Raw genomic sequence first — 14268 nt, 5'->3', positions numbered from 1 at the left:
TTTTTGCTTAGGATTGCCTTGGCAATTCAGGCTTTTTTTGGTTTCCATACACATTTTCAAATTGTAGTTTCTAGTCCTGTGAAGAATCTCATTGGTAGTTTTATAGGAATAGCATTGAATCTATAAATTACTTTGGGCAGCACAGCCATTTTAATGATCTTGATTATTTCTATCCATAAGCATCGATTGTTTTTCCATTTGTTTGTGTCATCTCTGAGTTCCTTGAGCAGTGTTTTGTAGTTCTCATTGTAGAGATCTTTTACCTCCCTGGTTGACTGTATTCCTAGGTATTTTATTCTTTTTGTGGCAATTGTGAATTGAATTGGATTCCTGATTTGACTCTCAGCTTGACTGTTGTTGGCATATTGGAAAGCTAATGATTTCTGTACATTGATTTTGTACAACTGAAACTTTGCTGAAGTTGTTTATCAGCTTAAGGGGTTTTGGTGCCAAGACTGTGGGGTTTTCTAGTTATAGGATCATGTCATCTGCAAACAGGGATAGCTTGTTTTCCTCTCTTTCTATTTGGATGTCTATTATATCTTTCTCTTACCTGATTTATCTGGCCAGGACTTCCAATACTATGTTAAATAGGAGTGCTGAGAGAGGGCATTCTCGTGTCAGTTTTCAAGGGGAATGCTTTCAGCTTTTGCCCGTGCAGTATGATGTTGGCTGTGGGTTTGTCATAGACGGCTATTATGTTGAGGTATGTTCCTTCAGTACCTAGTTTATTGAGAGTTTTTAACATGAAAGGGTGCTGAATTTTATTGAGAGCCTTTCCTGCATCTATTGAGGTGATCATGTGGCTTTTGTCTTTAGTTCTGTTTATGTGATGAATCACGTTTATTAATTTGCATATGTGGAAACACCCTTGCATCCCGGGGATAAAGCCGACTTAATCTTGGTGGATAAGCTTTTGATGTGCTGCTGGATTCGATTTGCCAGTATTTTGCTGAGGATTTTTACATCTATGTTCATCAGAGACATTGACCTGAAGTTTTCGTTTTTGTTGTTGTATCTCTGACAAGTTTGGTATCAGGATGATGTTGGCCTCATGGGATGAGTTAGGGAGGAGTCCCTCCTCCTCATTTTTTTGGAATAGTTTAGGTAGGAATGGTACTACTCTTATGTACATCTTGTAGAATTCGGCTGTGAATCCATCCAGTCTTGGGCTTTGTTTTGGTTGGTGGACTATTACTGATTCAGTTTCAGAGCTCATTATTGGTCTGTTCAGGGATTCAGTTTCTTCCTGCGGTTTTTATTTTTATCGAAAGGAACATAAGCTTTTTCATTTCCAGTTTTTTTTTATGATCTGAAAATGTGCAGTTTAAAACTTTGTTCAGAATCTGCATCTTCCTCCTTCTGCAGATACAGGGCGGGTGACTGAGTGTATGTCCTCAGTCACCTTCCCTGAGCGACCTGTGTCTGGAGCATGATAACACTTATGCTAGTACAGTTACCGTTGTCTTTATTTTTATTACCAGTGTTTACCATTTATCAGTCACTTACTATTTGTTGGGCATTGCGCTAAGCATTTCAGTTATATTATCTTATTAGGTCCTCACAGCCATCCTGTGAAACAGATACTGTTATTATCCCACTTTATAGAGAGGTAAACTGAGGCTTCCAGCACTGAAGCAAATTGCCCAAGACTACAGAAATGTAGGTTTCTAAACATCAGAAAACAGTAACCAGTACTGATGACTAGAGCAAGGCATTCTGATCGTTCATTCATGATGCCACTGCCTTCTTTTCTGGCTTCATCCTCTCAGGGGTGACCGTCTGGGAGTTGATGACCTTTGGATCCAAGCCATATGATGGAATCCCTGCCAGCGAGATCTCTTCCATCCTGGAGAAAGGAGAGCGCCTCCCCCAGCCACCCATATGCACCATCGATGTGTACATGATCATGGTCAAATGTGAGTGACCCGTGGGTGGGGCTGTCCACACTACCTCGCTGGGCCTTGATGACTGCTCTTAGCCAAACAGCTGAGGCCTTTGCATCCCTGGAGAAATGTCATCACATTACTTAAGGCAGGCACACAAATCCAGAAACATCTGTAAATACCCCTTCAAGCATTCTTCCAAAAGGCACTTCCTGACTCATTGGGCAGTGTGACCTGACATCTGCCCATGTTTGCAAGCAAATAAATAAAACTAAAGCCTTCCGCAAGCCATTACACCAAAATATTCTGTTCTCTGAGTTACTCAATGAAATACCGAGTTGCCCTGTATTTTGAAGCCTGTTACCAGAGAGACTGTTTTTAAATGCTTGACAGTGAGTAACAACATGAGACTAATAGAATCAACATTTCTTCTTTGACTTAAACCTTTCAAACCAGTAGATTTGTGTGAAGTCCTCTACAGTGCGGCATTTAAACATTTTCATCCAGATAAGAGTGTGTAATTTGACTGATGCTATTATTCTACCTGATTCACAAGTGCGGTGCGCTCCGAAGGTAGCATTACATGTGATAAGCATTTGCAAAAGAAAGCTATATAAGGAATATGACAGAGCCAAGGGAATGTAAATATTAATGCCTTTCTGAACTCTAGACCACAGAGTTAATCTTTTTTAACTTCCTTGGTTTGGGCTGAGGAAGCCGTGATCCAGAGATGCCACGTGATTTGTCTAAGGTCACATAGCAGTCTGGCCTAAAATAGCTTGACATCCTGCGGATGGAAAATAAATGTGAACCCTCAAGACGCATGAGGATTTCCAGGCAGTAGCTGTACCTCCAGCTTGTTTAATCTGGATTTAGCTTGCTGTGTAGTCACATGCAGCAGCACGCTTCACAGTGTGTCCTCCGGTGGAAGTGGCCAGCACAACCAGCCCTCTCACTTGCATGCGTGCCCACTGGGTATGTGCTGTACTAGAGGCGCTGGGGCACAGGCCCATCCCAACCCCAAATTCTTTAAAGCCTGTTTTTCTACATTGCGTCTGGTTTCCTGCCGGAAGGAATGCTGAGGGTGGGTGTGAGTGAGGGCACCCTGCAGTCAGCCAATTGCACAGACCCACACTGCTGCATCCCGTCAAGTTACAGCACAGGAAGCTGACCCCAGGAAGAGTGGACAGAGAAAAGCTTCAGGCCGTTATTGTTAGTCTAATTCAAATCTTCGATGCTGGCATGCTCTTGGGCCTTTCATCACTTATCTGATGGAAGTGTTGCACCACCAATGCCTTCTTTATGCAATGCCGTGTTTATCATTGCTTCCAGGGTTCTAATTGCACCGTTTCTCCTCATTCCTTCCCCAGGCTGGATGATAGATGCAGATAGTCGCCCAAAGTTCCGTGAGCTGATCATTGAATTCTCCAAAATGGCCCGAGACCCCCAGCGCTACCTTGTCATTCAGGTACAAACCTCAGTCTGTCCTTCCATTGGGAAGAGTCCCTGTAATGAGCATCCAGTGTCACTGTGCTCTGTCATGTGCCACCCGGCCTCCCCGTGTCCTCAATCATGTTAATAAACCCTCCAGTGCATTAAAGCAACCCTTAGTTAAGGTGCAGGCCACATTGTGAACTAAGCAGGGTCCGTGGGTGGTGCCCACCCAACTCCATCTCCCACTCACCATCTGAACTCTCCTCCTACCACACTCATCCTCACCATCCAGCTAGCCAAAGCCTCAGCTGGGTCTAACAGACAAGCATGGTCCATTGAGCTTTGGTGCCAAGCGGACCTGGCTTCACACCCCTGACTCTCCACTTCACCCCATCACCCAGGCAGCCCATCTACCTATCTCCTTCCATAACACAGGAACACCAAAACCAAGCTCCCAGGATTGTCTCAAAGATTCAATAAAAAACGTTGCAAAATATACTGCCTAGCACACTGCAAGGTACACACTCGAATGCTGTCGCTTCTTCCCTTTCTGTTCCCTCAGAAGCTATTTGCATCTCACATGGGGTTTTACAAGCATCAAAGGATAGTTGATGTTTTATTTTAAGACACCCACATTCCATGAGGGGAGGCAGCTATAATTCAGACAACCAAGGGGGATTTCATTATAACAAAATTGGCAAACACACAGCCACCAGCTGGCAATAGACCCCTGCTCCTATAGCCAAGAAGTGGAATAGCATCTCTACGGGCCATTCTAATAGCCTCAAAATCTCTGCACCAGGGGGATGAACGAATGCATTTGCCAAGCCCTACAGACTCCAACTTCTACCGCGCCCTGATGGATGAAGAAGACATGGACGACGTGGTGGATGCCGACGAGTACCTCATCCCACAGCAGGGTTTCTTCAGCAGCCCCTCCACGTCTCGGACTCCCCTCCTCAGCTCTCTGGTATGAAACCCGCCCTCCCCTTCTCGCTTTGTCTACTCATTTGAACAAATTGACTTTTTTTTTCTGTTTGAGACAGAGTCTCACTCTGTCACCAGGCTGGAGTGCAGTGGCACGATCTCGGCTCACTGCAACCTCCTCCTCCCAAGTTTAAGCGATTCTCCTGCCTCAGCCTCCCGAGTAGCTGGGACTACAGGCGTGCACCACCACGCCCAGCTAATTTTTGTATTTTTAGTAGAGACGTGTTTTACCATGTTCTCCAGGATGGTCTCAATCTCTTGACCTCTTGATCCGCCTGCCTCGGCCTCCCAAGGTGCTGGGATTACAGGCATGAGCCACTGTGCCCAGCCTGAGCAAACTGAATTTGGGAAAATAACAACCATCTAGTGAAACTTGCATGGAGACGAAGTCAATTTTAACCGAATGGTAAAATCAAAATGAAAATGAATTAAGTGTATTAATTATTTTGTTGCATTGCAGCAACTTGATTCTAAGCCTTTTAGGTCCACTATGGAACAGAATTAAAAAGTAAACCTAGTTGTTCTAAAACTAATGATTAAGACAAAAATTAAACAACTTCGCGATATACCCTCCGTGAGGCGCACCTTCTGCATTCAGGAAAAGTGGATGAGCTATGGTACAAGCATTCCATGGGCAACTTCTCTGTTTTATGTTGTATTTTTCAGAGTGCAAACAGCAACAATTCCACTGTGGCTTGCATCGATAGAAATGGGGTATGTATGAACACCCAAGCCAGATTTACAGCTCTGCACTACGGCTCTACTATACAAAATGCCTTAACCTAAATCATCTTAACCCAGATAATCTTGAGTTTTCTTCCTGGGTGGGTCTTTCCCTGCACAGCTGCCATGCCTCACAGTGCGATTCGGAGCGCGGCTCCCGGACCAGCAGTAGCATCGCCTGGCAGCTTGTTAGAAATGACATTTTTCAGGCCACTGCCCCAGATTGACCAAATCAGGACCTTTAGTGGTTGCACCCATAGTCTGTGTTTGAGCCACCTTCCAGGTGACACGGATGCTCCTTCAACTGAAATGTGAAGAAGTTAAATAAAATATAAAATTCAGTTTATCACACACGTGAAGTGTCCAGTAGCCACAGGTGGCTAGTGGTGACCGTATTGAAGCACACCACCCTCACTGTGGAAAGTTCTGCTGGACAGCACCCAGCATGACCCTGGGCCCTGCTCCCACAGCCCAGCCTGCAGCCCAGTGGCACGGGCACCCCCTAGGGTGCAGACTCTTAGGCCTGCCCCACCTACTGATCAAAAGCTGCATCTCAAGGAGATCTCAGCTGACTTTTGCACACACTGCAGCTGGAGCCGCCCTGACTGGAGTAACCTTCCCTCGTTTCCTCCTGCAGCTGCAGACCTGTCCCATCAAGGAAGACAGCTTCTTACAGCGATACAGCTCAGACCCCACAGGAGCCTTGACTGAGGACAGCATAGATGACTCCTTCCTCCCAGTGCCTGGTGAGTGGCTTGTCTGGAAACAGTCCTGCTCCTCAGCCTCCTCAACCCACTCGGCAGCAGCCAGTCTCCACCACCCAGTGCCCAAGCCAGGTGCTTCCTCCGGCATCTCCAGAGGGAGAAACAGGGCCGATTTGCAGACACGAAGAGCCTAAGGAGCAGAGAGACGCATGGCCAAGCCGCACGAGCTCTTGGTCATGTCTGGGTTGTTTGCTCTAGGTCTGTTCTAAGAATGAATTGGCAAATTTTCTAGATTATGAAGCAAACCACAGACACACGTGTGTGTGTGTGAGTGTGTGCATGATGTATCTCTGTGTATGTGTATGTGTGTGTGTGACAGATTTGATCCCTATGCACTCTGCCGGCTCCATTATTGACCTGCGAAGCATATATTTAACTAATTAAATATATGTTAATATTAATAAATATTAAGCTTTATCTAGATACAACCTGCTAACATACATACACACACATATACACATACACACACATACACACACCCCACACAGACCTCACAGACACATTCACATATACACACACACACCCTACACCCACATACACACACACCACACATACATGTACACACACTACACATACACACATTGCACCACACTCACATACCACATACACATATGTATGCACACATACACACCCACACCACACACACATACACACCACACATACACATGTACACACACACCACACACACATACCACACACACCACACACACCCCACATATATACCACACACATACACACACCAGACACATACCACATACATACACACCACACACATACGCATATACACACCACATATATACACACACACCATATACCACACATACATACACATACACCACATATGCCACATACACACATGTACACACACTACATACACATACATATGTACACATATACAACCACACCACATACACACATACACACATATACACTACACATATACACACACACCACACACACATACACCACACACGTACACACACCACGCACATACACAGACACACATACACACACTGCACATACACATACCACACACCAAACACACATGCCATACACACACCACACACATACACATATACACACCACATATATACACACATACACCATATAATACCACACATACATACACATACACCACATATACTACATTCACACATGTACACACACTACATACACATACATATGTACACATATACAACCACACCACACACACACATACACCACACACGTACACACACACCACACACACATACAGCACACACGTACACACACACCACACACATACACACACATACACACACTGCACATACACATACCACACACCAGACACACATAACATACACACACCACATGCATACACACCACACATACGTGTACAGACACATACATACACACATACACACACTCCTCAAGCAGGCTATTCTCTGATAACCTTAAATTTACAACAGACATGTGTCCATTACCTTGAGAAGTACAGGAAAGAACCCACTTTCCTTTCTAGCAGCAGCAAGAGGGTCCTCCCAAGGCTCCTGCTCCCTGTAGTAAGTCGCCTTGTTGAAGACATTCACAGGGTTGGGAGCCTGGGGCTCCTGCATGGGATGGTGCTTTGCTGATTACTTCACCTCTGATTTCTTTTCACTTTCAGAATACATAAACCAGTCTGTTCCCAAAAGGCCTGCTGGCTCTGTGCAGAATCCTGTCTATCACAATCAGCCTCTGAACCTCGCGCCCAGCAGAGACCCACACTACCAGGACCCCCACAGCACCGCAGTGGGCAACCCCGAGTATCTCAACACTGTGCAGCCCACCTGGGTCAGCAGCGCAGTGGACAGCCCTGACCACTGGATCCAGAAAGCCATCCACCAAATCAGCCTGGACAACCCTGACTACCAGCAGGACTTCCTTCCCAAGGAAGCCAAGCCCAACGGCATGTTTAAGGGGCCCACAGCTGAAAATGCAGAATACCTAAGGGTCGCGCCACAAAGCAGTGAATTTATTGGAGCGTGACCACAGAGAATAGCACCAGGCCTAAAAATCCAGACTCTTTCAGCACCCAGGACCAAGCGCAGCAGGTCCTCCATCCCAACCGCTATGCCCGCGTTAGCTGTCAGACCCGCAGACTGGCTTCCCCAGCGTTGACACTGATCAGTCAGGAAGTGCTTCCACTTGGGGCGCACTTGGCAAGTGGCAGGTGCATTCCTTTCTTTTCAAACTGTGAAGCTTTTACAGAAAGGCATCCAGCAAGAAGTTCTGAGCAGAAGTTTATCTTTCAAGGAGGTATATTTGAAAAAAAAAAAAAAGTATGTGTCAGGATTTTTCTTGATTGGGGATCTTGGAGTTTTTAATTGTCACTGTTGATTTTTACTGCAGTAAGCTCTTCCAACAGGGAAGACGCTTGCTGGTAGCACTTGCTGCCTTGAGTTCATCCAGGCCCAACTGTGAGCAAGCCGCACCGGCCTCAAGTCTCCAGCAGCGACTTGATTCCAGCGGTTCCCCTCACGGCTTCCACCCCCCAACACTAAAGGTCCAAGAATCCCTTCATGGCCCCAGCAGGCCGCATCGGTACTGTATCGAGTCATGGCAGGTACAATAGGATAAGCCACTCTGTCCCTTCCTGGGCAAAGAAGAAACAGAGGGGATAGAATTCTTCATTAGACTTACTTTTATAAATACGTCTCCACGGTACTCACTCCCCGCTGGTTGACCAGTGTTTTCCAGTCGTGAGCGTTACACTGACTTGTCTGTCTTCCATTCCATCATTTTGAAACTCAGTATGCTGCCCCTGTCTTGCTGTCACGAAGTCAGCAAGAGAGGATGACACGTCCCATAATAACTCGGATTCCAGCCCACGTTGGATTCATCAGGGTTCAGACCAGTAGCCCACATCTGAGAACGCGGAATACCTAAGGATGGCACGCTTTTGTTCTCGCAAAAATACGTCTCCTCATTTGAGGCTCCGATGAAATGCATCAGGTCCTTTGGGGCATACAAAAACGAAGCTGTTCTGAAATCTCCTTTAGCCATCACCCCCAACCCCCAAAATTAGTTTAGATTACTCATGGAAGATCATTTTCTCCTTTTACTTCACTTTAAAAGCTTTTTACTCAAAGATGTTCCTGCCGCTCCCCAGACCCCATCCTTGCCCTTTGTCAAACAAAAAATGTCTCGGCCCTGAGGCAGCTATTCAAGCACTTACGGCACTGGCCGCAACAGGGTGTTTCACAGGTGCAAATGAGTAGCATTATGAGTAGGGTGGAATTCAGGTGGTAAATAGGAAACCAGGGTTTGAAACTGATAATGCTTTCACAACATTTGTAGATGTTTTACAAGGAAAAGGTTCCTCTAAAATAATTTCTCTACAATCAGAAGATTCAGCTAGTCAGGATCCCAGCTTTCCTAATCTGTGTGTGCCTTGTAACCTGACTGGTTAATGGAAGTCCTTTGCAAGCAGCGTTTTAAACTCTTCTAGTCAATATCCACCCCATCCAATTTATCAAGGAAGAAACGGTTCAGAAAATATTTTCAGCCTACAGTTACATTCAGTCACACACAAGTACCAAATGTTCCTTTTGCTTTTAAAGCATTTTTTGACTCCCAGATCAGTCAGGGCTCCTACACTTTTGTTAAGAGAGTATTTGATTTTTGTCTTGATGAAAATAAAATTATATTCATTTCCACTCCATAATGCTCTCAAATACCCCTAAGTGCCTATACCAGCCTGGTATGGGTACGAAAGATACAAACATAAATAAAACATAGTCCCTGATTCTGAGAAATTCACAATTTAGCAAAGGAAATGGACTCATGGATGCTAACCTTAGAACAACATGACAAATGCCAGACAGGACCCGTCAGCCAGACACTGAGAGCACAGAGCAGGGACGTTGGGTCCTACCTGAGGAGAGACCTGGAAGGTTCATCAGGAAGGCCTCACAGGAGGATGACCAGGTCTCAGCCACAGGAGAGGTGAGAAGTTCAGTTGCAGCAGGGGGGACCCGGACCAAGGAAACGGCTGTCAGAGGCCTCCACTGCTGGAGTCCATGTAAGGCTGAGGTCAGTCGTCCTAACAACCTGCTCCCTCTAAGCTAGGGGATGAGCTTGGAGCATCCCACAAGTTCCTTCAATGTTGTAGCCTACTAGGGGATTTTGAGCTATCATCTCTGCACGTGCTTTAAGCAACATTTCTAAGAATCTGAGATTTTATATCATTGTCAGTAAACCACTTTCATTATTCATCCACCTCAGGACATACAGAAATATTTCAGTCAGAACTGAGAAACAGAAGGACCCACATTCTGCTGTCACTTGTGTGTCAAGAAGCGGAAGATCAGTGAGGCAGATCAGTTGTGAGTCACATTGTTGCATTAAATCCTAGTACTTTTGTAGTTTGAAACACTAACATAATAAAAGAACAAAAGCTATTCTAGCTTTCTTCTCCTTCATATTTTAATTTTCCAACATAAAGTTTAGTTGCTAAATTCTATTAATTTTAAGATTGTGCTTCCCAAAATAGTTTTCGCTTCATCTGTCCAGGGAGGCACAGCAGTCTGCTTGGTGGAAGCCGCAAAGCCACTAGCCTCTCCAAGGTTCTGGCCACCACGGTGGGCAGGTCAGGAAAGGAGCTGCCCAAAGTCCCATGATTTTCACCTAACAGCCCTGATCGGTCAGTTCTCAAAGCTTGGACTCCATCCCTGAAGGTCTTCCTGATTGCTAGCCTGGCCTTAATACACTACAGAGAACCTGTCAGCTGTTTCTTCCTCAGTCAGTTCCTGGAAGACCTTTGCCACGACCTCCGCTTCAGATGTGACCTTTGGAAACAGAGGTCACGGGAAAGTAAGGAGCTGGGAGCTCCCATTCACTTTGTGTGTCTTCTTGCATCATCTCCAAGGAGCTACTGTAATTACACCCTGCCTGTCACCGCATGAGGAATCAAAGAAGGGATGAGTCTTCTAAACTCTATTCGCTGTGAGTCTAGGTTGTAAGGAGAAGCACTGTGGATACATCCTATTATACTCCAGCTGATGACAACCAAGCTTAGGTGTTTGCTGAAAGTTCTTGATTTTGTGATTTACCACCCCCGTCTCCCAGCTGCAGACATAAGGGGACTGTGGATTGCTTAGTGCAAAAGGCACTGGTTCTCCAGGGCAGCTGCTCTTGGGAATCTCCTGGTCCCAACCAGAAAGATTGCGGCTTGATTTTCTCAGGTGCAGCCCAGCCCTAGGGCCTTGTCAGAGCACCTCCTGATTATTGCAACCTTCATCAAAGTTTCCAGGACCACTGGCCTAAGGGGAGTGCCTGGTGGGGGGTCTGCTTGCCGCTCACTGGGGGTCCTCACACCCAGCACCACTCTCACTAGGCCTCTGATCGCACCTGTGTAGCTTGAGGCTGGTGGGTGATGGGGACTCGGCACCTCCCCTCAGGCACAGGAGAATCACTGGCGAAGCCTCAGAAGAGGGGGCCTGGAGTCTCTGCAGACCAATTCAACCCAAATCTCAGGGGCGCTCTCACGATTCTAATGGGTAACCAGGGTTGAAGCCGTTATCTCTAAAGTCTTCGGTTCAAGACTGTGGGTCTATACCAGGGCCTCTGGTCAGAGTAGAATAAAAGGCTGGGTAGGGTAGAGGTTCCCATGTGCAGTGGGGAGAACAATTTGCAGTCACTGATAAGCCTGAGACTTGGCTGCTAGTGGCCATTCCAAAAAGCTCCAATTCATCATCACCAGCAGATCAGCTGGAAAGGGGCAAATACCCCTGACCTGAGCCTTGAAAAAGTCCTGGGACCCTCTGCATTCTCTAAGTAAGTTACAGAAACCAGTCTCTTCCCTCCTTCGTGAACAGGCTACTATTCCACATAGGCAGCAGGTGTTGAAATTGCCCTCAACATCTACTCTGCATTTCTTTCTTGTGCTAAGCACACACTTTTATCGCAACATAATTATCTGTTCGCATTTCCTTGCCTGGGGGCTGTAAAACCTTACAAAACAGAAATCCTTGCCTCTTACCAGCCACGCCTGCCATATCATGGGTACAGCTTTGTACTATTCAAGACACAGACAGGATTTTTAAATGTAAATCTATTTTTGTAATTTTTTGCGGATATTGTTCTCTTTATGTAGCACTGAACTTTGTACGCTATATTTTTAGAAACTCGTTTTTCTACTAAAGGAAGCACAGTTTACTTTAGAGAGACTGCAATAGAATCAAAATTGGAAACTGAAATCTTTGTTGAAAAGGGTTAAGTTGAGGCAAAAGGAAGCCCTTTCTGTCTCTTACAGAAAGGCACAAACTCATGACAGGGCTAAGCTAGGTCATTGCCATGGTGAAGAAGAGAAGAATCATTTTTATATTTAGGAGGTTTAAAAAGATGATGGGAAGCACATTTAGCTTGGTCTGGGGCAGGTTCTGTTGAGGCTGTTGGGGCAATGTTAATGGAAGGAGTCCCTGTCTTTTGTCACTACTAGAAAAATCCAGCTGCATGCCACACTCTCATCCTCTGCCAGTGTAACCCTGGACATGTAAGAAAAGCAGTAACAGCATTCTGTTGGTTTACATATAAATGTGACTTCAGTGCAAATTATTTTTATATTTGCAATTGATATGCCTTTATCGATATAAACTAGACATATCTGGAGAGGCCGAATAATGTTCAGCACACTTTGGTTACTGGATATATTGATGAAACTCACCAACAGTCTTACTGAGCCTGGGCCCAGCCACCCTAGGGAAGGTACTCAGCCCTGGTGGCAGTGACATCACCTGGGGAGCTTTTAAAAAGCTTGAAGCCCAGCTGCACCCCAGACCAATTCAACACACATCTCTGGGGCTGAAACTCAAGCGTTTTTAGTTTTTAAAGCTCCTGAGGTCATTCCAATGTACAGCCAAAGTTCAGAACTACCAGCCTAGGAATTAGCCACAAGAACTTGGACTTGGAGGCAAATTCTGCCGGTGTATGTGATTCTCAGGCCTGGAGAACCAGACACAAAGACCTCCGCATCTGTCACTGAGAGTCAAGAACCTGAACAGTTTCCGTGAAGGTTCTCCAAGCCCTAGAAGGGAGAGTGTCTAAACAGTGATTGAAAAGGAAAGGAAATATAAAACAGACGCCTCTTTTCTATTTCCCAGGCTTGCTCTATTAAGGGTGAACTAGTAATATAATATTCTTGCTGCTTATGCAGCTGACATTGTTGCCCTCCCTAAAGCAACCAAGTAGCCTTTATTTCCCAGAGTGAAAGAAAACATTGACCTATCAGTTACATTACAAAAGGCAGATTTCAAGAGGATCCAGTAAGTGGTTGGATGGCTTTCATAAAAACAAGAATTCAAGTAGAGGATTCATGCTTTAAGAAACATTTGCTATACATTCTTCACAAATTATACCTGGGATAAAAATTGTAGCAGGCCGTGTATTTTCCTTCCTGGTCTGCACTACCGCAGCGTGTCCTCTGAGGCTGCAAGTCTGTCCCGTCTGAATTCCCAGAAGAAGCACCAAGAAGCTCCACGCTATCACCTAGCAGATAAAACTACGGGGAACACTTAAATCCGTGACTACATTTCTGGATGGATTTCCTTATCTTTAAAAGAAGGAAGGCTAGGCTGGACACGGTGACTCACACCTGTAATCCCAGCACTTTGGGAGGCCAAGGAGGGGAGATCACAAGGTCAGGACTTTGAAACCAGCCTCACCGACATGGTGAAACCCCGTCTCTACTAAAAGAACAAAAATTAGCTAGGCGTGGTAGCACGCATCTGTAATCCCAGCTACTCAGGAGGCTGAGGCAGGAGAATCGCTTGAACCCGGGAGGCAGAGGTTGCAGTGAGCCAAGATTGTGCCACTGCACTCCAGCCTGGGCGACAGCAAGACTCCATTAAAAAAAAAAAAAAAAAAAAAAGGAAGCCTATGACCTGATTTGGCCACAAAAATTATCTTGCTGTACAATACAATCTCTTGGAAATTAAGAGATCCTATGGATTTGATGACTGGTATTAGAGGTAACAATGTAACCAATTAACAACAGACAGCAATAACTTCATTTTAGAAATGTTCAAGCATAAGCTTTAGAGTTTCAACCTATGGTACGTTTTAACCTTGAACGTTTTGCAATGGTGAAAGCAGTATTTGTACAAATGAAAAGCAGAATTCTCTTTTATATGGTTTATACTGTTGATCAGAAATGTTGATTGTGCATTGAGTATTAAAAATTAGATGTATATTATTTGTTGTTCTTTACTCATGAGTACCTTATAATAATAATAACGTATTCTTTGTTAACAATGCCGTGTTGGTACTAGTTATTAATCATATCTAACCAATTGTAGATGTTCTTTCCTGATAACTTTTTAAAAAATTAATAAATTATTTTTAGAGCAGTTTTAGGTTCACAGCAACAAAGTACTGAGCAGAAAGTACAGAGAGCCCCCTGCCCCTACCAGCCTTCCTCACCGTCAGCATCACTCCCTGGGAGCCAGAGAACTTTT

The 14268-nt window shown here is 45.1% G+C and overlaps 1 protein-coding gene across 1 annotated transcript in view; it reads left to right on the top strand.

Moving 5' to 3' along the window:
• EGFR (epidermal growth factor receptor) overlaps positions 1 to 14006 on the top strand; it is a 203766-nt gene extending 189760 nt beyond the window's left edge. The window contains exons 23-28 of the mRNA XM_064366663.1: positions 1773 to 1919; positions 3257 to 3354; positions 4123 to 4290; positions 4974 to 5021; positions 5668 to 5776; positions 7440 to 14006. Of these exons, the coding sequence (XP_064222733.1) occupies positions 1773 to 1919; positions 3257 to 3354; positions 4123 to 4290; positions 4974 to 5021; positions 5668 to 5776; positions 7440 to 7801 (932 nt within the window). The 3' untranslated portion in view covers positions 7802 to 14006. The remainder of the gene's footprint in view (positions 1 to 1772; positions 1920 to 3256; positions 3355 to 4122; positions 4291 to 4973; positions 5022 to 5667; positions 5777 to 7439) is intronic.
• Positions 14007 to 14268: the final 262 nt, after the last annotated feature.

Source organism: Aotus nancymaae, unplaced genomic scaffold (assembly GCF_030222135.1).
Source record: "Aotus nancymaae isolate 86718 unplaced genomic scaffold, 86718_ANA_hifiasm-v0.15.2.pri h1tg000065l, whole genome shotgun sequence".
NCBI lineage: Eukaryota > Metazoa > Chordata > Mammalia > Primates > Aotidae > Aotus > Aotus nancymaae.
Note: the sequence above shows the minus strand (reverse complement) of the source record. Positions and strands in the feature narration are given on the sequence as shown.